General features: G+C 40.0%; 2 protein-coding genes across 2 annotated transcripts in view; one reads left to right on the plus strand and one right to left on the minus strand.

Moving 5' to 3' along the window:
- The window catches only part of NLN (neurolysin), a 92,948-nt gene extending 83,892 nt beyond the window's left edge, over positions 1-9,056 (minus strand). Inside the window, exon 1 of the mRNA XM_052659235.1 lies at positions 8,980-9,056. Coding sequence (XP_052515195.1) covers positions 8,980-9,020 — 41 coding nt within the window. The 5' untranslated portion in view covers positions 9,021-9,056. The remainder of the gene's footprint in view (positions 1-8,979) is intronic.
- A 1,547-nt stretch (positions 9,057-10,603) lies between these two features.
- The window catches only part of SGTB (small glutamine rich tetratricopeptide repeat co-chaperone beta), a 44,668-nt gene continuing 29,618 nt past the window's right edge, over positions 10,604-25,653 (plus strand). Inside the window, exons 1-4 of the mRNA XM_052659200.1 lie at positions 10,604-10,703; positions 18,098-18,201; positions 21,177-21,246; positions 25,503-25,602. Coding sequence (XP_052515160.1) covers positions 10,604-10,703; positions 18,098-18,201; positions 21,177-21,246; positions 25,503-25,602 — 374 coding nt within the window. The remainder of the gene's footprint in view (positions 10,704-18,097; positions 18,202-21,176; positions 21,247-25,502; positions 25,603-25,653) is intronic.

The following is a 25,653-nucleotide window of genomic DNA, read 5'->3' on the forward strand; positions in this document are numbered from 1 at the left end:
CTTTTACTTAAATAGTTGAGTTTCTTTATGTTGTGCCTTGGCAGAAAATTCCTATTAGAATCTGAATGCTGTATAAATGTATAATTTTCAGCGTTAGAATGATAAGATCTGACAATGTAGCTTTATAGTATATATGTCATCCATTGTGGCAAGCAGGTGTTACCTGAGCGCTGTGACTATTTCAGTCCCCATAGCTCTGCCTACAATGTGAGGCAGAAAAAGAATTTTCTCTTGGTCTTCATGACAAACAAGATTAGGTATCAAAGATACCAGCTATGTGCAGTGAGAAATACGAGACTATCCTTTTGAATGCTAAGCAGCAGGTATAGAAAATCTCAGAGTAGGTGGAAAAGGACAGGGTCTATGGAAGTAAGCTATGGTAAATCAGAAACTCATATTTAGTAAGCTGGCCTTTCTCTTATACTTACTATAGTTTCTGTGTTGATTTCCTTTTTGGTTCACTTAATAATTAGAAAAAGTCTTTCCAAAAAAAAAAAAGTCAGTCTTCATGACACAGAAAGGGTTTAACTGTGCAAAATAAAACATAAGAGTACTATAAGAAATGTAGGTGATCTAAAAAACTTACAGTCTTGGAGTAGGACAGGGCTTTCTAGGCATGAGACCAAGGCGGAAGTCATGAGACCAAGGAAAAAAGACTGATATGTCTTATTACAGTAAAAATGTAAACTTCTATAGGGCAAAAAAGCAAAAAGCAGTAACAGTCCACCCCAAAATTTAAAGACAAAAAAACCGCAACATCTAGAAGGGCTCTTACAAATTAATAATCTCAATTAAAAACCCCCATAACACAACTAGGCAATTCACAAAATAAAAATAATATCTAATATTTATTGGGCTTTTGTGTGCCAGTGTGGTAGACTAATTGCTAAAACGGCCCCATCCCTCTACATATTTATGCCTTCCTATAATTTGAATCTGCTGTTCCCTCCCATCAAAAGTCAGGATCGATCTTCCCATTTCTTGAATCTGAGATGGCCTTATGACTTGCTTTTGACAGTCCAGTAAACTGTGGCAGCTGAGAGAATTCCAGTTCTAACCCTAGGACTCAGGAGGTGTTCAAAGCCTTTGACTGTGTGGATCACAATAAACTATAGAAAATTCTGAAAGAGATGAGAATACCAGACCACCTGACCTGCCTCTTGAGAAACTGTATGCAAGTCAGGAAGCAATAGTTAGAACTGGACATGGAACAACAGACTGGTTCCAATTAGCAAAAGGAGTACGTCAAGGCTGTATATTGTCACCCTACTTATTTAACTTATATGTAGAGTACATCATGAGAAACACTGGGCTGGAGGAAGCACAATCTGGAATCAAGATTGCTGGGAGAAATATCAATAACCTCAGATATGCAGATGACACCACCCTTATGGCAGAAAGTGAAGAAGAACTAAAGAGCCTCTTGATGAAAGTGAAAGACGAGAGTGAAAAAGTTGGCTTAAAGCTCAACATTCAGAAAACAAAGATCATGGCATCCAGTTCCATTACTTCATGGGAAATAGATGGGGAAACAGTGGAAAAAGTGGTTGACTATATTTTTGGGGGCTCCAAAATCACTGAAGATGGTGATTGCAGCCATGAAATTAAAAGATGTTTACTTCTTGGAAGGAAAGTTATGACCAACCTAGACAGCACATTAAAAAGCAGAGACATTACTTTATCAATAAAGGTCCATCTAGTCAAGGCTATGGTTTTTCCAGTGGTCATGTATGGATGTGAGAGTTGGACTGTGAAGAAAGCTGAGCCCCAAAGAATTGATGCTTTTGAACTGTGGTGTTGGAGAAGACTCTTGAGAGTCCCTTGGACTGCAAGGAGATCCAACCAGTCCATCCTAAAGCAGATCAGACCTGGATGTTCATTGGAAGGACTGATGTTGAAGCTGAAACTCCAATACTTTGGCCACCTGATGCAGAGACCTGACTCACTGGAAAGGAACCTGATGCTGGGAAAGATTGAGGGCAGGAGGAGAAGGGGATGACAGAGGATGAGATGGTTGGATGGCATCACCAACTTGATGGACATGGGTTTGGGTGGACTCTGGAAGTTGGTGGACAGGGAGGCCTGGTGTGCTGCGGTTCATGGGGTTGCAAAGAGTCGGACATGACTGAGTAACTGAACTGAACTGAACTGGTGCTCATGGAAGCCTGCCCTGACATGAGAGCAAGCCAGTTAGCCTCCTGGAGGATGACAGATAATGTGGCAGAGAGCCAAGTGGCCTCAGCTTTGGCCACCCTAGATCCCCAAACATGTTAGAGATCTCGCCCAAGATCAGCAGAACTGCCTACACAACCCATGGCTAACTCGAGGTGCAGAATGAGCCCAGTCAGGGCCAGAAAAACTGCCCAACAAACATATAGATATGTCAGAAAAAGAAACATTTATCCTTGTACTCCACTGAGATTTGTTATATGCATTATTGGGGCCATAGTAATGAATTTAGCGGGACAATGCTCAAAGCGCTCTACGTGTATTATCTCTCAATCTGAAAAGGTGATGTGAGTTAACAGAAAATAGATGCATATTGTTCTCTGGCCCTGGTTCCTGACACAGAGCTCCTAAAACACTTGTAAATCCCTAAGCTGGTAAGAGCTTCTTTTGTTCTAATAGTCCACCTCCGACCCTGGTTCCTGATACAAGGCTCCTGAAGCCCTGGAGTCTTTTGTTCTGATGAAGGGACTCTGGGTGGGCTCTGGGATGATCCTAGAAAGACCAAGCCATGATTTAAAGCTTGGCATTTTCAGCTCCAGCCCCCGTTCTCTTAAGAAGGGAGAAGGACTGAAAAATGGAGTTAGTGATTGATCATGCCTACCTGATGAAGATGCCGTAAAACCCCTTCGGAGAGCTTCCACGAGTGAACACACCCACAATGGGAGGGGAACACACCCCAACTCCAAGGGGACGGAACCTCTTGTGCTTGGGAGACCTTGCTCTATGCATCTCCTTCTCTGGTCTCATCTGTATCCTGAAAATATCCTTTCATAAAGTGGTAAATGTGTTTTCCTGAATTCTGTGAAATGCTCTAGCGAATTAATAAAACCCAAGGAGAAGGTTGTGGGAAGCTCAGATTTACAGCCCCATGGGTCAGAAGCAGAGGTGACAACATGGGCGTGCAACTACCTTCTGAGGAGGGTGGGAGCAGTCTTGTGGAACCAAGTCCTTGAGTTGTGGAATCTGATGCCATCTCCAGGTAGAAAGGGGCAGAACTGAGTTAAATTCCTGGATACCTAGTTGGTATAAGAGAATTGCTTGTTGTGGTAAAACACCTCCACACACATCGCGACCAGAAGTGTTGGGAGTGAACTGTTCTGTGTGAGTAGTAAAGGAGACTGTCAGCAGAAGGGAGAATTAGGTCTTCTAGTCCAGGTGAGGACAATATCCCCCTCTCGTCTCATCCCCCACCCTCCTATCTGAAATGTATTCCATTCTAGGCACAATGGCCTCTTTACTTTTTCAAACATAGTCTTTGAGGCACAGAATCACCTTCTCAGTGAGCCCTTTTCAGTCATCTCTGTAATTTTGGGGTGCCCTGTTTCTGGCTTTACTCTTGCTCTTAAAAAAAAAAAATTATCTGTTTATTTATTCATTCGTTGCTGCACGTGGGCTTTCTCCGGTCGTGGCCAGCGAGGGCTACCCTTTGTTGCAGGGTGCAGGCTTCTCACTGCAGTGGCTTCTGGCTTCTCTTGTGGAGCACAGGCTCTAGAGCGTGGGCTCAGCAGTTGTGGCAGGCCGGCTTAGTTGCTCCATGGCACGTGGGCTCTTTCTGGACCAGCGATCGAACCCATGTCCCTTGCATTGGCAGGCACACTCCCAACCAATGGACCACCAGGGAAGTCCCTACTCTTGTTCTTGGCACAATTCCCCATCTAACACACTCTATATATTTTCCTTAGTAATCTCTTCTGCAAAGGTAAGCTCCATGAACACAAGGTATTTTGGCTGCTGTGTTCATTGTTGTATCCTTAGACTGGAATCCTATCGGGCACACATTAGATGCTCAGTAAATATTTGGTGAGTGAAGAAACCAGCCAATCAATTCCCAATTAAGAGATGAGGAAATAAACACAGAGAAGTTAAGCAACTTTGCCTGAGATCACAGTGCTAGTGAGTGGCAGAGCCAGCATATAAATTGAAGCAAACTGGTTCCAGATTACTATAGCCTGTATAATCTAGTCTAGACTGCCTGGCCATAAGCATTCCTAATGTAGAGGCTTATGGATATATTGTACAATATGCACTCAATAAACATCAATTTCCTTGGTTCTTCAGATTTTAATCTAGGTGCTTCTCCTTATGGAAGTTCTGTGTGTCGTGTGTTAGTTGCTCAGTCATGTCCGACTCTCTGCGAACCCACGCCGGTGGGCTGCTTCTTCTTCGCCCAAGGAGCCTCGCTTCCCCGCGTGCTATGCACGTGGCTTCCAGGCCTGGGCGCCAAGCGCTTCCTTGGAGGTCTTTCTCATGGACTGTAGCCTGCCAGGCTCCTCTGTCCATGAGATTCTCCAGGCAGGAATACTGGAGTGGGTTGCCATTTCCTTCTCCAGGGAAGTTCTGTGCTTTGTCTTAATCAAAGAGGTGACAGAACAAAAACAACAAAGATCAAAATAAATCTTTCAACTTTTAAAAATCCATTTTTATAAATAATTTCAGTCTAGCCTTCGAGAATTGTTAACTACTAACCTTTCATTAGTCAATTTTTCTTTTTCTAGCACCATTGCTCTAAAAATTTGGGGCATATATATACTGGATTTGGGGGGAGAACCTCAATTTTATTTAATTATAGTCAGATACATAAATATTGTTTAAGTTATGGATGGCTGTAATTTAGTTTGTTTGACTTTCTAAGATTTCCCATATGAATAAATTCTCACATCAGAAAGCAAACAACTTTTATAATAAGTTTCCACTTATCAAACTGGTAAGGATAAAAAATACTAAAATGCTCAGTGTTAGTAAAGGTGTAGGAAACTAACATTGCACAGTCTGCTGATAAAAGCATACTTTGGTAGAAATATTTTGGAGGAGAATATGTAGCAAGCAACAAAAGTCTGAAGGATATGCATACCGTTTGATGTTCAAGTTCCATCATTAAGAACTCTTGCTATGGAAATAATTAAGGACTTAAAAATCTGATAGCTAGAATGTTGATCTTAGTACTTTTACTCATAGTAGAAAGTTGGAAATAGTTGATATGTCCAAAAAATAGGGTTTATTGTATTACCAAACCTCACACAAATGAACTACATTATAGGTATTTGTATTATAGAATGATGTTTATATTACAGAAAGATTATAGAATAAGTCCTATATTTGTAAAAATATGTCTCTTTACAAAAAATATTTTAGAAGCTATTAATGACTGGCTCTTCTGGATAGGTGAATTGTGTATATTTTCTTTTGCTTATCAATAGATGGTTAGGTTAGATAGCATCACCGACTCAACAGACCTGAATTTAAGCAAACTCCAGGAGATGGCGAAGAGCCAGATATGACTTAGTGACTGAACAACAACTACTACAGGGAATATGTATTGCTATCATAATTTTACAAATCAAGGTTCTTTGTTTAACAGAAAGATGAAATTAGTGCTATCATAGCTATGATTTGGACTAAGCATTGTTGAATCATTTCTCTCATTTCTCTGACCATCCCAACCATCCCTTACTTTTTAATATACATCAGATTTTGCGTGGCTCACATGCTGTGTCTGCAATCTGGCCTCCATGAGGGGAAATTCTCCTGGTTTAATTGCAATGACAACAAGAGCTGACAACAAGAAATCTCAGACATCATTTAACCTACTCCTTTTCATTTTACAAAATAAGAAATTCAAGAGAAATCCGAGAAATTGGGTGATTTAATTAAGGTCACAAGGTTAGATGAACAGCAACTACAATTCAATCTCCAGATTCCCAGTGTACTTATTCTCAAGAAATTGGCTAAATACCCCAATCAATGATCCTGGCTGCCACGCTGGCTTCGGGAAGGGGTCTATAGTAACTCTGCCTTCAGGAAAACCCAAAAAATATCACAAGCCAGTTACCTAGTTACTCATGTTACACTAAAATGAATTCCCAAGTGTCAGAAGGAACACGAAAATGATTAGGAGTACACAGACGGCCTTCCATGTGGTCAAGTACTTACTCTTTAAGGAAGATACAGGTTTTGAAACAGAGATTCTGTTATTAAGTCACTCTTAAGAGCATGGGGTTGACGACTACTGGATCATTGTAGAGTACACTGATTAACTGCAATATATGCCCTTGAGTAACAAAAAAGTTGATATATTCATGGCAGATTGCTAGCTCCTAAAAAAGTAACAACTTTATGGTTTTTAATGTTTATTTCCTTCCACGCATAAACAAAGAATCTGCGTAACACCTATCAGTGGTTCTCAAAATGTGGTCTGCATTCCTGGATGAGCATATGAGCAGTAGTTCTTGAGACCATTTTAAGGAGTACATGAGGCTGAAAGATTTCATAAAAATACTGAGACATTCTCTACATTTTCATCTGGTTGACATCTGCACTGATGGTGAAAAGCAAAGGTAGATAGAACTTTAGGCACCTTAGAACATTAGAAAGATATGTGTAACACAGTGAGCCACAATTTTCCAAAAGGTTAAGTGTCTGATATTACAAAATCATGCATAGGTTAAAGATTCATTCAAATTGTAAGACAGACCCATGGATTTTAATGTAACAGTAAAAAAAAAGTACATTGATAGTTTCATATTTCACATTGTAACCATCCTTCAAAAACTACCACTTGTCAAACTCTGATGTGATATCAAAGAATATCCATGATTATCTAAAAAAGTCTATTAAAATACTTCTCTTTTTACAACTACACATGACGGGTGGGATTTTCTCAATTTTCTTAAACCAAAAAAACCAGTATAACAGAAAAAAAAAAGGCAAAACAGAAAATAAGTGTTGATGAAGATGCGAAAAAACTAGAACTCTTATGCTTTGCCAAAGGAGTGTAAAATGGTATAGCTTCTGTGGAAAATAGTATGCTGGTTCCTCAAAAATTAAACATAAAATTACCATCTGATTCAGTAATCCCCCTTCTAGGCACATATCCTGGAGAACTGAAAGTACACACTGAAACAGATATGTGCACACCAATGATCACAGCAGCATTATTCAAAATAGCCGAAAAGTAGAAACAACCCAATGTCCACGGATGGACAACTGGACAAATGTGGTATATCCGTACTACAGAATAATATTCTGCCTTAAAAAGGAAGGATATTCTGACACATGCTACAACATGGATGAAGTTTAAAGACACACTGCTGAGTGAAATAAGCCAGTCACAGAAGAACACATATTCGAAGATTCCACTAGTATGAAGAACCTAAAATAGTCACATTCAAAGACAGAGAGAGAATAGTGATTACCAGAGACTAGAAGAGGGGATAATGAAAAGTTATTGTTTAATGCCCATGCAGAGTTTCAGTTTGGAATAATAAAAACGCTCTGGAGATGAATAGTGGCGATGGTTAGATAACAATGTGAATGCACTTAACGCCACTGAATTATGCACTTAAAGATGATTAAAATGGTAAATTTTATTTATCTTTTACCACACACACACACACACACACACACAAACCCAAGGAAAAAAATCCACACTGTCACCCTTCTCAGTGATTTTTTTAGGAAACATTTTGGAAAATAGTCATTTTTCATTAAAAATCTTAGGCATGTAACAAATGTAATACTGTTTAAAAAGAACTAATAAATACTTTTAAATCTCCCTGGTTTCATTTCTAATACAGTAAATATGGAAAGATATAACCCATATAAACAGAAGTTCTTAGGTCCTCAGTAATTTTTGAGTGGTAAAGAGATCCTCAGACTAAAAAGTTTGAGAATTACTGTCTTATATGAAATTTATTCTTTCTTCTTACACCTGTGTTACATTTCCTCATTTGCTGGTATAGCTTCATTTGACAGCTCTTCCACCTACAGCCTGCAGACTAAAAGGACAGCTTGAAATATAGCCAAAATCATCACATGAACTCTTTATGATTAGTTTAAGGTTCCCAATGCACCAAAACTATAAAGACTGATCAGCATAAGATGAGTGGCAACGTGCAGCAGAAAACTTAAAAAGCTTACATGCTGATTGCTATGTTCTAAAGTGGTTTTATAAGGATCTTCCTTTTTTTGTTGGTTCTTCATTCGGATTTTCAGTTGAAAGCTAGATTTGGGAATGCGGGTGATAGTCGCATTGTTTCTGAAAACCACTCCATCCGTCGCAGCGGGGAAAAGAATTTCATTCTCTCACTCACCATCTTGCTACTAGTCTATTGCAGAGGGGTGTGGTTAGGCGCTAAGTAATCTATCCAAAACAGCGCTGAAGCTGCCCCTAACCGTGTCCAAGCAATCTTTTCCTCCATTTTGGGCCATGTCAATTAGCCCCGGCAAGAAGCAGAATGTTTTATACGGAAGAAGTAAATGAAAAGAAAATTAGAAAGCATGGGCAGAAATAAGCAGCAAAATCATAGCGATTCCATTTTGCGTGGATGTTAAACGATCTGTGTGCCAACGATGCACACGAGGAGTAAATGAGAATTGTTATCTGAGTCTACAGCTGCCCTCACTTTTAACGACAGGTCTGCAGTTCCGGATGGGGGCGAAAGTCCAACGATTTTATCCCCATCATCTTTCTGCACTCCTTCGGGCCGGGCCTCTGACCAGTCTGACTGCTTGCAGTCGAGGCAGTCCCAAACAAAGGGAATGGATGCCCTCCCGAGGGAGCAGAGGAAGGAAAGGTGGCCCCACGTTCCCGCGCCAGGTGTCCCTTGGGGTAGACCAAGAGGGCGGTGGGGAGGGAAGGTTCCAAGAGCGTCGTAGGGGTGCTGTTGGGAAAGGCTGGGCCCGGGGCGCCTGGCACTGACCAGGCAGAAGACCCCCGCCCACGGTTAAGGTTAACCCGCGCACGGGAGGTACCTGTGGAGGCCTCGCACAGCCAAAAGGCACTGGACGATCATGGGAGAGCCGGGAGGCGACGGGCTGCGGGCGCGCTGTCCTCCGGTCTGGGGGTGGGGGTGGCGGGGCGCGGGGAAGCGGTGCGGTGGCCTAGCGCAGGAGGCAACCGTGGCGGCGGCGGCCAGCTGGGCCTGAACCCTCCCACGTGCGGCAGCCCCACGCTGGCGCCCACTTCAGCCCCGCCCCGGCCCCGCCCCGGCCCCGCCCCATGCGTGTCGCACCGCCCCCGGGGCGGTTCTGGCGAGACCGCGGCCCGGAGCCAAGCGCCGCGAGGAGTGGGCTGAGGGGCGGCGGCGGTCTGGGAGCCGGGGAAGTTTGGGCCACCTCTGGCTGCGGTGCTGCGCTCCCGAGCCAGGCTGAAGCCCGGAGAACCAGGGGGCAAGTGGACACACTTACGGACGCTCTCGGGCCGCTGCCACCGTTTCGCCTCCTCTTCCCTGGTAAGGGGCTTCCGTCTGGGAAGGGTGCGTCTCCCGCCGCCCCAGTCCGGGCCTGCACGGCTCACCCGCAGCAAACGCTGTTGAGGCTAAGGCGAGGCCTGGGTAACGAAGGGAGGGAGAAGGAGGTCGATGTGCTCCGGGAAGAGGAATGGGGAGAAGCCTGGAGGAGGTTGGACTTCATTTTTGCCTCGCGTCCCCTCTCCGCCTCCCCATTCTTTTTGCACCCTTCTGCCCTGGGTCCTTATTTAGGACTTGCAGCCCCGTGGCCTATAGGCTGGGCTCTCTTTTAAAATAAGCACCGAGCAGTAAACGTTCTCGCGGTGGGTACCACACCCTGGCTTTGAATAAGGCAACCTGGTGAGCAGATGGATGATGCGATTTAGTGGAAATAAGCCATTAATGCCGTCTGGCCCTGCGCCACTGTTTGGATGCGATAGTATTCCATGTGAATGAACATGACCTGGAGCTTCCAGTCTGTCCACGAGAGCACAGCTACTGCAGAGAGCATTGGTCGGCTTGTAGTATCCATCGACTTGGGCAATGATTATCTGACATGTCTGTTGATTGAATAGAAATGGCATTTTTATTAAAAATGACCCTCAATGGTTGAACAACCTTTCACTAATAAATTTCCTCATCCGGTAACTGTCTCCACCTACGACTGTAAATTATGCATACATTTGAAAAAAATTTCATGAAATAAAGGAAGATGCCCTGCGTGGATCAGCTTCTGAGTCAGCAGTATGAAACCTCCCTCAAAATAGTACTAAAGCCTTTTGGGGATTTCTGTATCTGTACCCCTATGCTTATCTGGATACCTATCATATAAGCTATTAAGATATAGTGAGCTGTTCAGTGAGAATCTAAGCTTATGTTGTACATGTTTTGAGAAAAAATTTACTTTTGCAAGTTTTAACATAACCTGATATTCCTAGGTGTAAATGAAAATGTCATACGTTACCATATCAATATTTTGTGCTCTCTTGACTTTAAAAGAGTGAAAGTAATTCAGACTTTTGTTTTTGCTTTTTACCTTTAATGTAATTTATGACCTTTGTGATTTATAATCTTCTTCACTGCTTCTTTAAAATTACTTAATTCAGTGTTTTCCTTTTTCTTATCAAGGAAAAGTGTAAGCTTTGAACATGTCATCCATCAAGCACCTCGTTTATGCAGTTATTCGTTTCTTACGGGAACAAAGTCAGATGGATGCTTATACCTCAGATGAGCAAGAAAGTTTGGAAGGTAGGCACCTGTTCTCCCTGTTCATTTGTGTTATGATTATAAAGACTAAAATATCTATAAGTTTGACTTTATGATCTGTTGTTTCAAAATCAGAATATCTTGTTGATTTTTCAAGAAGAGAGACCTTATGGTAAGGTTGTAACGTTTTCATCCTCTGAGGCTTTTTTTTTTTCCAGTTAACAACAAGATAAGAGGACTTTTGTTTGTTTATTGAACAACTATTATGTATCAGAACTATGCTATTCATATTATAGGGAAATTTTTCTCCATGGTAACTGTTAAGTTAGTTATATCCCCATTCAACAGAGAAGTAAGTGAAACCTGATAGATTAAGTAATCTAACACAGCTAATATGTGACAAAGCTGAGATTTAAATCCTGGTTCTTACTCTGAAGATCCTCTCTTTTAATAGAAAAGCATCCAGTTTAGAATCAATGTCTGAAAACACCTTAGTCATTATTAAAGCACTATGCAAAAGTCTAATAACTATTAATCTCTAATAACTTCCTACTGGGGGACTTGAAATAAGAGGATATCACCCTTGTTTTATGTTAGCTTTAAATATTAGATTTGGTAATCTGTAAAGTTGAGCAGGACTTGGATGATAGCATCACATGTTTCCTTGACACCATCTTTTCTGCTTCATGCTTATGCATTAGAAAATTTAAATTCAGTATAACCGTAAGAAGATAGAATTTTGCAGATGGGCTCGTGGAGGTTCAGTGAGCCAGCTTCCTTGTGGCCTAGAGACTTAATTATTTCAATAAGATAGTGCATTGGGGAGAATTTAATAGATAACAGTACAATTTGAATTTTCTATCTTGAGCTGTTTCTCCTATAAAGGGGGACACATCTATTAATTTCAACAAGTACTTCCCCCTGTGAATATGCTTTAGGAAGTGGGGATGAAAATTGAGCATTTGCTCTAAATCTGCTTGCAATCTGGTGAGATAATCTTTCCAGGTGGCAGTGAGAGGAGCTTGTGATTCGCAGTTGGAGATTGCAATCAGTCCATTAAGGTCTTTTTGTCCTCCTTGGTTGTTAGACCATGTGAAGATAAAGGCGACTGGTTATCTAAGGAAAATGTTGTTTATAGTTACTCTGTAGCAAACAGATAATGGAATCATTTAATTAAAGATGTTTGTTTTGTCATCAAAGGCAGTATAATACTTTTAAGGGCCCGAAAGAAAATTTAAAAAAAAAAAAGAGTTTTTTTAAAACCAAAATGTTGTGTCCTACGTTGAGGATAGTAGTCAGCCGAAAATATGTGTCTTCAGCTGTGTGTTATATATGGCAGTCAGAAATGGTGCCAATTGTTTTTGACCGACCCCTATTTTTGACTCAGTGAGTCTAATTTAATTGAACATAAAATCACGTGGTAATATCTGCCCACCTTCTAGACATTTAAAAAAGCCCTTGGAGAGGAGCCTGAGTTCTCACACTACCTTTACCACTACGGCGAAGCTAGTGTATTATCATCAGCCTTGAACCTTGTCATCTGATTTGTGTCGCCCACTCCTCTTAACTGTCATCAGCTGACATCTGCTTCATGTTTTCCCTATCGTGGCTCCTGTTCACTGTCTCTCTAACACTATCCTGTCTTCATTCTTGACGATTGTAATGCATTCATTCATAATGCTTCCAGTTCTCTCCCACTAAGTTCCTTGACTTTCACTGCTCCAGCGATCTCACCACTCTCTTGCTTGGTCGTAACCTAGACCAGTGGTTCTCAGTTTGGGGTGATTTTGTAGTATCTAGAGAGCTTGGCTTGATTTTGTAGTATCTAGAGATATTTTGATTGTTATGATGGGAATGGGGCTGGTACTATTGACATCTAGTTGGTAGAGGTCACAAATAAAGATACCACAGATGCTCAAGATGGACCCCAACAATAAAGAGCTGTCTAGTCCAAAATATCAGTTGCCAAGGTTGAGAAACTCTTCCCTAGGCCTTGTTGTTGTTATTCTCCATAAACTCTGTCTTAAACATTTCATTTCTGCTGCTTGTTTTTCCAACTCACTCCTTACAGAATTCATACTCCATCAGTTCTTTGACCCTACCAATACCTCCAAGCTGTTGATCCTTTATCTTTCCACACCCCTCTTCTTCTTCTCTTTTTTTGCTTTCTTTTTTTATTGGAATATAGTTGCTCTGTGCTCTGTGATGACCTAGATGGGTGGGAGGGAGGCTCACGAGAGAGTGGATATATACATATACATATGTATATGGCTGATTCACATTGCTGTACAGCAGAAATTAACACAACATTGTATAGCGACTTCACTTTCACTTTTCACTTTCATGCATTGGAGAAGGAAATGGCAACCTACTCCAGTGTTCTCGCCTGGAGAATCCCAGGGACGGGGGAACCTGGTGGGCTGCCGTCTCTGGTGTCGCACAGGGTCGGACGTGACTGATGCGACTTAGCAGCAGCAGCAGCAGCGTGTGTACGTCACTGCTACTCTCTCAGTTTCCACCTTCTCCTTCCCCACCGCAGGTCACAAGTCCATTCTCTGCATCTGTGTCTCTATTCCTGCCCTGCAAATAGGTGCATCAGTAACATTTTTCTAGATTCCATATATGTGTGTTAATAGACGATATTTGTTTTTCTCTTTCTGACTTACTTCACTCCCCCCAGCTTAAAGTCCATGGTTGATCATTATAATCATGCTGGTGTATATGGCTCCCTTTCTTGCAAAACTTGTTTGAATCCGACCCTCCACCTATTCCATGCCCCTATCTCTGTGACTGTGTATAGATGGGATGATGCACAACCTTTCTGACTAGTCCTTTGAATTCATGACCAGAAGCCTCAAGTGAACCTTTAATGCTGCCCTCTGTTCCAAGTGCATTCACATTTGTGCTCTCCTAGATGACTACTTTAACACTTTTTCATGCCTTTTCAAAACCGCAAATCTTCTCCCTTGTACTCATTTTTTGTTGATGTCCTTGCTTCTTACTCCATCAAGAAATTGAAGTAATAAGAATATTCCATAGACTCCCTCTGCTCCATCTACCTGACACCAGCATCAATACACACATACTCTGTCTGCCTATTACCATATACTGTGGACGAAATATTTGTGTCCTCCCAAAATTCAAATGTTGAGACCTATGGGAAGATCCCCTGGAGAAGGAAATGGCAATCCACTCCAGTACTATTGCCTGGAAAATCCCATGGACAGAGGAGCCTGGTAGGCTACAGTCCATGGGGTCACAACGAATCGGATACAACTGAGTGACTTCACTTTCACTTTCTAATGCCCAGTGTGATGGTATTAAGTGGGGTCCTCGTGACTGGGGTTAGTGCCACCAGAGAGTTCCCTCACTCTTTCCACCATGTAAGGGCAAAGGAAGAAGGTGCTGTCTGTGAACCAGGAAGCAGGTCCTCACCAGACATTGACTCTCCCGGCATCTTGATCTTGAACCTCCCAATCCCCAGAACTTCTGTCATAGAAGCCCAGGACACCATAGGTGAACTATCCATTGTCCGTTCTAAATGAAACCCCTCTACCTGCAGACTAGATCTCATCCTGTCTCCCCTACTCCAGGCTCTCATTGTAGTTATTTTACCCTCCTTGACTTACACGAGCAAATTTTCAATCTCTTCTAGATCATTTCCATCAGAATATAAACTTTCTCCCTTCTTAAAAAATCAAAACCAGTAACTGATTACTCTTGCCGTACTACTACCCACCCTTTCCCCCACTGAACTAGTGCCTTCCTTTTTTTCCTCTCCCTTTTGCTGGAACATTTTTTGAAAGGATTGTCTATACTTGCTTTCTGCAGTTCCTCTCCTCTTCTTTCTTAAATTCGCCTCACATAGGCCTTTGCCCCCATCTCTCCACTCATACTGGTCTCATCAAGGTCGTCAGTGATTTCTGTGGGATGTAGTTCAAAAGGTCAGTTTTCAGGCTTCATCTTGCTTGTTAGCAGTCCCTGGTAAAATTGATGATGGCTCCCTCATTCCCTCTCCCTCCCCCCTTATGCTTTATTCACTTGGCTTCCAGGATACCTCATACTCTTCTTGGTTTTCTTCCGATCTCATTGTATGCTCTTTCTCTGTCTCCTTTGCTGATTCCTCTTCTTTTCCCTGACCTGGAATATACTAGGAATATACTGGTAGCTCAGCTGGTAAAGAATCTGCCTGCAATGCAGGAGACCCTGGTTCGATCCTGGGTTGGGAAGATCCCCTGGAGAAAGAAGAGGCTACGCATTCCAGTATTCTTGGGCTTCCCTGGTGGCTCAGCTGGTAAAAAATCTGGCTGCAGTGTGGGAGACCTGGGTTTGATCCTTGGGTGTATCCAGGGCCCAGTGCTTGATCTTCTCTTCATTATCTGCACTCACTTCGCTGGTGTTATAGTTCAGCCTCTTGGCTTTAACCGTCCTTTTTTTTATATGTTGATATCTGTCAAATGTATACCCTCAGCCCAGACTTTTATTCTGAACTTCTACATCCAGCTGCCTACTAGCTATCTTCATTTGTATGTCTAACAGGCATCTCAAGATGAATATTTCCAAAACTGAACTCCTGATCCTCCCACCCAAAATCTGTTCTATTTCACAACTTCCCTAACTCAGTTCCCTAATTCCATCTTTTCAGTTGCTTAGGCTAAAAGTTTTCTTATCATTGTGAACTCTTCTCCCTCTCTTAGGCTCTGCATCTAATTATTCAATAAATCCTGTTGGCTGTCCCTTCCAAATATATCTTGACATTTTCCCACCTCCACCAATATTAACTATGGATAGAACTAAGTACTTATTTACAGTGATGGCCTCTAGCTAGTCTCTCTGCTTCTACATTTGCTCCTTCATTGACTCTTCCTAATGCAGCCATCAGTGATCCTTTAAAACAGACTATGTCAGATCTATGCCAGTTCAAAGACTCCTTCTCTTTCTCACTTGGCTTTAGTCAGATTAGCTTTCTCACTCTGAATGCACCAAATCTTCTTTCCTAAAGACTTTTGCAGGGACTTCTCTGGAAGTCCAGTGGTTAAGACTTTACCTTCCCCTGCAGAGGGTGAGGGTGGATTCCTGGTTTGGAAGCTGGGATTCCCACATGCCTCAGGGCCCACAAACCAAAACATAAAACAGAAGCAATGTTGTAACTAATTCAACAAAGACTTTAAAATGGTCCGTATCAAAATGAATAAATAAAGACTTTTGTTACATCTGTTTTCTCTGCCTAGCATGTTCTTCCCCTAGATAATGGCAATATCCCCATCTCCAGGTCCTCTTTTCTGAGTGAGGCCTTCGCTGAGCACTCCATTAAACCTGGAGCCCACTTCCCTCCTCTGCCTTCTGCATTCCCATCCTTTCTGCCCTGTTCTACTTTTTATTATTGTTTGTTTACAGTCTTCTTCTCCATCTTCCAGTGGAATGACAGCCCCGAGAGGTCAGGAGTTTTTTCTGTTCACTGATATATAAAAAGGGCCTGAGACATGATAGGTGCTCAATAAATATTTGCTGAATTGAACTGATGAATCAAGTCCAGTGATCCTGGGCATCCTAGTTAGTCTGTATCTTAATTTCTAATAGGTGGAGTTCTTTTCCCCCTTCATCTAATAGATGAGTCAAAAGAATCAGAATTGGTGATGGCAGGTGTTTGGCATATGGAAGCTTTAGTATAAGGTGCTTCATAGATGGGATGTGGTATCATTGAATAGAATTCTTTGCTTGTCCTTATCATCAGTATCAGACTCTTACTGTTTGGTGTAAGAGTCGAGCAAACTTGTATACAAAATTTGTCTAGATTTTTATGATTTATTCCTGAAAGGAGGACCATATGTAATAATCCCTGTTTCATAAATGAGAATCTTGAGGTAAAAGTGAGATAAATTGTTATACCCAGGTTATTAGACTTTTATTTTCTGGATTAATAATGATAATGAGAGTCCTGAGTTCCAAGGCTGTGGTGGCTTATTTTTTTTACTAAACCATATGTCTCTCTAAATATGTGTTAATGTTGAACACTAAACATTCTGGCAGCAAATTTACTTATTAAAGCACCTGTGCCTACTTTAATGTGGACTCTAAAACAGTCAAATGCATAAGAACAGAGAGAGAGCACAGTGGTGGTTGCCAGTGCTGGGGTAAGAGCAAATGGGGAGGTAATGGTCAAAGGGTACAACGTTTCAGCTATACTAAACAAATAAGTTCTGGAGATCTATTCAGATTTGGTAAGAGGGTCAGCCATAAAAAGGAACAAATTTGAGTCAGTTCTAGTGAGACAGATGAACCTGGTTATACAGAGTGAAGTAAGTCAGAAAGAGGAAAACAAATGTTGCATATATGTGGAGCCTAGAAAAATGGTACTGATGACTCTATTTGCAGGGCAGGAATAGAGACACAGACGTGAACAGACTTGTGGACACAGCAGAGGAGGAGAGGGTGGGACGAATTGAGAGAGTAGCGTTGAAACATGTATATTACCATATGTAAAATAGACAGCTAGTGGAAAGTTGCTGTGTAACACAGGGAGCTCAGCCTGGTGCTCTGTGACAACATAGCGGGGTGGGATGGGGTCGGGGCTGGGAGGGAGGTTCCAGAGGGATGGGACATGTGAATACTTTTGGCTGATTGATGTTGTTGTATGGCAAAAACCAACACAATATTATAAACCAATTATCCTCTAATTAGAAATAAATTTTAAAAAGTTGATAAGAGGGTAGATCTTATGTTAAGTGTTCTTAACACACGCAAACACACCAGTAAAGGGGACAAGCTCATTAAAATGTGCACTTTCTTACATGTCAATCATGCTTCAGTAGAGTGGTGTAAAAACAAGCAATTGTGTTTGTCTGCCTCCTTCTATTAAGGGCAAGCTTCATCATTGGGATTGGGATTTTTGTGCTAACTGTTGTATTTCTGCCACCTTATAAGAGCACCTTGCACATAGTAGGTGCTTGGTAAATTTGCATACCTGAATGAGTTTTTAAAAGCCAAACTATCTTCACCTAAGTAAGTACATCAGGATAATATTTAGTGGTTCCTAAATGCCGGAGACTATTTCTCTCACTATTTTTAATCAGATTGAGAATTCTATTTTTCACATTTAAAAAAATAGTTTTTTTAAAGTTTTGTTCAAGATACTGGTAATGGGGAATATGTTGTTAATGACTTGCTTAAAAAAGAATATGATGTAATACACATATTGAGAAATTATATTCTAGGTAACATGTTTCTTAAAGTGAAGAAAAAGAAGCCAAGTCGTCTTCCCTCAGTAGCTGGTCTATAAACAGAAATCTGTGCAGCTGAACCCTTTAGTTTTCCTTATGTTCTGTGATCAAAATGCTGAATTACCACAGATTGCAGAGTGCAGATTTCTACCAGAAAAAAAAAAAGTTCCTTATTTTAGATTGCTAATTTTTTTCACTATTAAAATTTATTTCAAGTTGCAATTCAGTGCTTGGAGACAGTTTTTAAAATCAGCGCAGAAGATACACATCTAGCAGTTTCACAGCCTTTGACAGAAATGTTCACCAATTCCTTCTGTAAGGTAAGCTCCCATCCTTTCCTCATTAGTATGGGATTATCTAAGTGTGACTACAGCATTACGTTGGATTGTTAATATTGGAGGGGCCAGGCTTAGGTAACTAACTTCTTCCTGGGTATAAAGAAGATAGTCCACATGGATATGATTTGGGACCTAAAAATGTAACTTTTACTGTGCATTAGATTTTCATATTAGTAACTCTCCTCATCCTCTCACCTTCTTTTATACTTAATGATATATCTTAATTGAACTTCTTAAGTCTTTGATAGTATTTGGGTGTTTTTAAATTTCTGACATCTGAATTAATGGTCCCCTGAAATGTGACATACAAATTAAAAATAAAAATCTTAATGTTTAGGAAGAAACTATGTAAAAAAGGCATCATCATTTTGAGACAGATTTTTATCAAATTTGTTCATTAATGGGGCTCTTTAAACAGGGAAAGGTTCTGTGGTTAGTGTGCAAAACCAAGACTGAAAGCCAAGGATGCTGACATCTGCTCCCTGGGGCTGTTTACATGCTGTCTGGTTTCTGACCTTTTCAGGAAATATGGATGATAAGATTGAAAAATCTTAAGGTTGGTGAGTTTGGGGCCCCAGCAGGACCTCCCATGTGATTTTTCATTACATTTTGGTGCCACGTGAATCTCTTTTTAGTATTCTCAGTGTGTATTCAAGCTTCAGTACAGATTGAGGAACTCAGGAGAGGAGCTGAAACATGCAGGGTATCTTCAGCCTGGCAGGGACATTGCTGAGAATACCACACACACTGTTTCTAGAATTCCCTGGGAAGAGGTCCTTAGAGTTGCAATGAAAATGGTGATTTGGCAGGAAGCTGCTCCCTCCTTTTATACTTGGAAAAAGGACAATGCAGTTACACATTAATTCATCAAATAGATGAATTCCGGTCATCTGAGAAGATGCGAGGAGCTAGTGGCATGCCTCCGTGGAGCTGTTCTCTTTGGCTTCTGTGGTTCTTTCACTGTCCGGGCTCACGTCCTCCTCTGGGAGCCCTATTTCAGAGGCTGGGCATGGCAGCGGCAGGGCTGACCTTTACTCCAACGTGCAGAAGAGGCTTGTGCTTGAGACAGGGCTTGGATTTGCTCACTCTTTTTGCTCCTGTCATCACTGACTAGTGCCGAAGAGATCAAAACTATTTCTCTTCCCGGGAAACTCAGATTGATTTTTACACTGTTTGAGTAGAGCTCTTTTCTTTTTTTTTTCTATTTCTGATTGGATTTACTTGTAAAAATTTGTTGTTTACTATTTTAAATATATAGTTTCTTAAACTGGCTCCATAGTATATCTACATGGGGTTATTTGTGGTATCAGTCCTTTCACAGTCCTATTAACAGGTATGACTTATTGTGTAGGTGTCTGTTAGCAGGGTATGGCAGAGAAAGTCTAAAACTGGTTTGAAGCAGCAAGACTGTTACAATTACAGAAATCACTGCCATTCCAATTGTACTTGGTTGTTATGTTGGGCGGTTTATTTTTAGGATACTGCTTTCCTCCCCAATGAAGTTTATATACTAAGTGGATTCTGTCCTATATAAAGTAGATAACACTTGTCCTCACGTTGTGGACTGCTCAAATGTTTTCATGAATATGAGAATTAACTTCCAAAGTTGTGAAACTGTGGCAATTTCATTAAAATCATTCAGAAGGATTTAGAAGACAGAATGGACTATAACCCATTTTTCAATATGCCATTTTTTGACCCCCCAAAGTCACGTTTTCATACATAAACTGCCTAGGCTTGTTAGGAGATCTGAGATAGAAGGAACTCTAAAAGCAAGTACTGTAGAGCAGCAATCCATCTTTGAACTACACTTACATCCTGAGTAGTTGAAACAGTCAATTTTAAGTAGTGATCTCTACTTATTAATGTTCCTATTTGATTCTGTACTTTTTTATTTTAATACTTTGCTTAGAAAAACTGATTGATAAAGATTAAAAACCATAAGAACAACTTATATACCTTATAGTGATTTTGTACCTGTGAGGATTTGTGTATATTTTAAAAAGTATATTTCCAGTGTTAGAGCTATCAAGTTTATTGCCATTTTAGTCAAAACAAAGGTAATGGTGAATGTATTTTAAATATGATACATAGGTATATTGACTCCAAATTATGCCTTTTTGAAAATTATAAACATTTATGAACTTCAGAGTCAAGTTTAAAAACAGCACAATTTGAAAAGACTCTTTCAAAAATGGAAAAATACATTGTGTTCCTATTACCACTCAAGACATTTCTAAATTTTTATTTAGTTTTCATAAGCACTTTGGCTTGAAGTTTATTATTGCAAAAGAGGTTTGAGGATGATAGTAGGTGCTAAAAGCAGGAATCTTATACTGTTTTTTATCTTATGAGGAATTTATGACCATTGTTTTAAGAAGTTTAAACAATATGGAATGATATAAAGAAGAGACTGAAAATCTTACTTCCAAATATTCCTACTGTTAACTTTTTGTGTGTACCTTACCATTCTTTGATTTTCAGCCAGCATATGTATGAATATTTTTGCATATATTTAAATAACAGGGTCATATTATAAATGCTTTATTGGTACCTGTGAATTTGACTTAGTAGGTTTTCTCTTAGAATATTAGCACTATGTTTCTGAATTTTCACTAAACAATGCCTTGAACATATTTTTATTACTATTCTTTGTATATTGATTCCATTCTTTGTTAATGAAGTAGGATTTCTAGATATAGTGAAAGCAAGTAAAACAAATTGATTCATAGTTGTTCACTTTTTTCTGGAAAAATTCCACATATTCATTTTTCTAAGAAACGTATGTGAGGGGACTTTCCCCCTATTTCTTGTTAACACTGTTATTTAGATGGTAGATTTCATGACATGAAATTATAGATGATGTACTAAATAACAGTTAAGTCATTATTACTCTAACTGATAGTTCTCTGGGATGACTCTATGAATGAAGTACATTGTATTTTATTTAATTTCAGAATGACATTCTGCCTCTCTCAAACTCAGTGCCTGAAGATATGGGAAAAGCTGACCAATTAAAAGATGAAGGTAAATGTTTCATAGAAAAATTACATATTTAGTAAAAAGTTTCTGCAGCGCTAGGGAAAGTGACTATGAACTGGTAAGATTCTGGTTTATACTGCCAAGACTGGATTGTCATAAGTCCTCGTGGCATTTGTGAAACAGAAATGAATGTGATAGGGAAGAGGCCTGGAAATAGAGAATAGCTTGTGAAAGATCCGAGTATGGCTTGTTTCAAGAGAAGCAGATCTGTTGTGAGGAAAACCTGCAAAACGAATCACTGAAGAGGTGATTCTTGTACCTGCGTTTGCTATGCGTACTCTAGGATCCCAAAGTCTTCATGCTAAATAAAAGACATGAAAATGGTTTTCAATATTGTTTTTAACTTTCCTGTATTTAGTGGTTTTGAGTTCTTTGACATGTGTTAATGTATGTATATGGCACTCAAGAGTTTATTAGCTAGCACGTTTGATTACTGTGTTATTAAATTTTCTAATAGTGGCTATAGAAAGCATGAACATGAAAGTGTTAGTTGCTCAGTCATGTCTGACTCTTTGTGACCCCATGGATTGTAGCCTGCCAGGATCCTCTGTCCATGGAATTCTCCAGGCAAGAATACTGGAGTGGGTAGCCATTTCCTTCTCCAGAGGATCTTCCTGACCTAGGGATTGAACCTGTGTCTCCCATGTGGCAGGCAGATTCTTAACCATCTGAGCCACGAGGGAAGCTATTGGAGCATACTTGCTTTTTATAAATAAGTCAGCATTGAGAATCCGGGTTCAGTTTTTCTCTCATGGTCAGTTATGTTAAGCTGTAGAGGCAAGCCAGGTCAGGCCTATAAGATTTGTAGTAAGGAGCTGTAGGCCAGAGTCCTGATCTTCACCAGTGAATGAGAGTCAGGGAAGACCCTGTCCAATGGGCACAGAGTTGTTAGGGAATTTGTAATGTCCAGAAGCTGTACAAAAATGTTTTTATTTTCTGGCTTTTTTTTTTTTTTAGTTCATACTCTGAATAGGACAGTTGAGTTTTTATTTAAAAAAATCAGTTGGTGTCTAAAAAGTAGATAGGAAAAAGAATATGCTTTTCCCATTTTTCAAGCATGGTTCTCTCTATTAGGTCTATAAATTACACTATATCAGTGTTTTTAATGGCTGCATAGTGTTCCATGATACTGTGTGACCATTACTTACCTAGACAGATAATTTTTTAATCCTAAGTAACACTGTCTTTGTATCTTTGTCTATATTTACTTTCACTATTGTGTGATTATCTTCTTTGGATAACATTAGAAAGTGCTGTGTTCGGTTTTCAATTTTTTATTTTCTTTAAGAAATCTTATTACTACAGTGACTTAAAATTTTAGAATTAGGACTTTCACAAATTACCCGTAGAATAAAGTAACAGTCAGATCCTCATTGCTGTTTGAGTTACAGTGTTCCCCAGTGACTGAATTTAAACTATCTAGATACAAATGCATTTTCATATATTATTCTAATCGAAGCAATTTAATTTGATTTTTTTTTCCCTTCCACTTAGACTTTTGTAGTGTGTGAAATCCTCAGTGATGTATAATATTATATGCTTCGCTAAACATTTTGCTTTTGCAGCTCTCTTGCTTTAGCTCTAGTACTAAATGGCAAATTGAAGTTTTATTTTTTGTCCCTCACATTTACTCCATCTGCATGGCAGAATACTGGGAGTCTGCATTTCCTCGAGTTTGTTTTGATATAATGAATGTTAGTAAGTTGAGGGTTGGAAGGAGCTGCAGAGTGAGGCTTATTTACCGTGGCAGCATGGGTAGACTGAATTACTTAACTGCTTTCACCTCTAAGCAAAAGCTCTCATCCTTTGCTTTTCCCTAGGACCTGTCACATCTAAGACACGTTACCCATAAAGTTAAAGCAGCTGTCGTACAGATTTTGCTATTCATGTGAAAACAGATGGCTGTGGTAGATGGTCAAGCATAGTTATTCCATACTGCATGTTATACTTACCTGTATTAATCAAGGTTTCTAGTTAGCTAGTACCTTCCCAGAAGGTTGCTTTCAAATATTTTTGTGTGCTTTGCTGCTGAAAAGCTTCAGTAAGATCAGACAAAACCAGTAAGTGTTCATTGCTGTCATTCCCTGCCTTGTTACAGAAGTAAAGACATATCTCAAAGGGTTGTCTTGAGGAATAAAGGAGACAGGAGAGTACTGTGTCTAAGTGTGCTGTGCAGTACCTAGTGATAGGTATCTTCACAAATATCTGTGTCCTGACTTTTTGTATATTGAATATTTTTTGACTTGAATCTTTTTATCATTAATATCACTATCTGTCTAGATAGACATATAGATACATTTTAGTATCTATACACTTGATGTGGCTTATGGGAAAAGGCGTACTCTAGGTTTTAATACAACCCAAGAGAGGTCATGCCAAGACACAAAGATCCAACAAAAAGAAAATCCACATAACCCATAAAATTTAAATTTTTTACACAGAACAAGCTAATCTATTTAAGTACTGAGTAGTTAAAGTACTAATGTTGTTAATTTCTTACTCAATCATAAAAACTATGTAATCCTTTTCTCTTCCTTAGAGGCTTTATACTCATTTCTTATGGAAGGTGGGATTTAAATTAATTTTTTGACTTTTAAAGAAATGCTTTAATGAGCTATAATTAACATACCACATGACACACTGTGACATGTATGAATTCATTGGTTTCTAGTAGATTAACAGAGTTGTGTATCCATCACCACAACTAAAGAACGTTTTTGTCATCCCAAAGAGAAATTATGTAGAAATCACTTAATATCCATTTAGCAATAATTCTTTATATCCGTTTCTGCTTCTAAATTTGCAGTATCTTTTGTATGATTTTAGATGTCTTTCCTTTAATCTTCCTGTTCTCTGCAAATTTACATACTTCTCCCAATAAGTATGTAATGATCTGTTAAAAAAAGGCTAATAGGAGAGCTTCTAGTTTAGAAATAACTGGAAGAAATAATAGAAGCTTTTGTTATATAAATCCTTCCTTCTAATCCCAGTGTTTTAAAAATTTCCATTTTTGAGAATCGGTTATTATAAGTGAGCATACCGCTTTTTTTCTGTTTAATGGAATACAGAAGATAGCTATAGGAAATCCCTTATTTTGCTGAGCAGTTGTTAATGTAGCTAAATTGTTGCCAGATGTATCTGCAGATGCCTTTCCTGAAGATCAGTATCCTGTGGGCTAGCTGTGGTATCTGAAATGCTGTCTTTCTAGAAATTAATCTCCCATAATCCCCTTTAGAAAAGAATCTATCTCTGGAAAGGATAACACATAAAAAAATATTATCTGCCAGTCACATATTGACACAGTTAGTTTTTGTAGCTTACCCCCACAGCATGTTCGGAGGGCTTGCTCATTAGCAGGTATATGTTTTGACAGGGAAGGAATGGAGAACCAGGTCCAGACTGAGATAGTGATTGTAGAGGGTGGTCCACCTGGAAGGGGATTAGTAAGTAAAGGAAAGTCGCTCAGTCGAGCCTGACTCGTTGCGAGCCCCATGGACTGTAGCCTACCAGGCTCCTCCCTCCATGGGATTCTCCCATGGAAGGGGATTGCTGCTGCTGCTGCTAAGTCGCTTCAGTTGTGTCCGACTCTGTGCGACCCCATAGCAGCTCTTAAAGGGAAGAGAGAGATGAAGATAAGGAAAGTGAGAAGAGATTAGATTTTGCCAAGAGAAAATCATTTACTGTAGCATTTACTCACTTATTGAAGTCTGGTTTTATAAGATATTCAAACATTAATATTTTTGAAAGACTCTGCAGTTCAAAATCACTCAAACACATTGAAGGCTAAGGAGTATCAACTCTATGCTGCTGCTGCTGCTAAGTCGCTTCAGTCGTGTCCAAATCTGTGCGACCCCAGAGACGGCAGCCCACCAGGCTCCCCCATCCCTGGGATTCTCCAGGCAAGAACACTGGAGTGGGTTGCCATTTCCTTCTCCAATGCATGAAAGTGAAAAGTGAAAGTGAAGTCGCTCAGTCGTGTCCGACTCTTCGCGACCCCATGGACTGCAGCCTACCAGGCTCCTCCACCCATGGGATTTTCCAGGCAAGAGTACTGGCGTGGGGTGCCATTGCCTTCTCCATCAGCTCTATAGTTCTATATAAAATTTATCTCCAGTGTGACTGAAAAATCATGTTATTGTCCTTCGTATTACTGTAATTTTTTATGATTAAAATTTATCTTCCAGGCTTTACATTTTTTCCTGTATATTGTACTTACTGTACCTGTTGATTACTTTGTTTAGGCAATAATCACATGAAAGAAGAAAATTATGCTGCTGCAGTGGATTGTTACACACAGGCGATAGAACTGGATTCAAATAATGCAGTTTATTATTGTAACAGGTAAACTAGCATGATTGTGGCAGGTTTACAGTTCTTAAACATTTACATTAA

The sequence above is a fragment of the Budorcas taxicolor genome, chromosome 20 (assembly GCF_023091745.1).
Source record: "Budorcas taxicolor isolate Tak-1 chromosome 20, Takin1.1, whole genome shotgun sequence".
Taxonomy (NCBI): Eukaryota; Metazoa; Chordata; class Mammalia; order Artiodactyla; family Bovidae; genus Budorcas; species Budorcas taxicolor.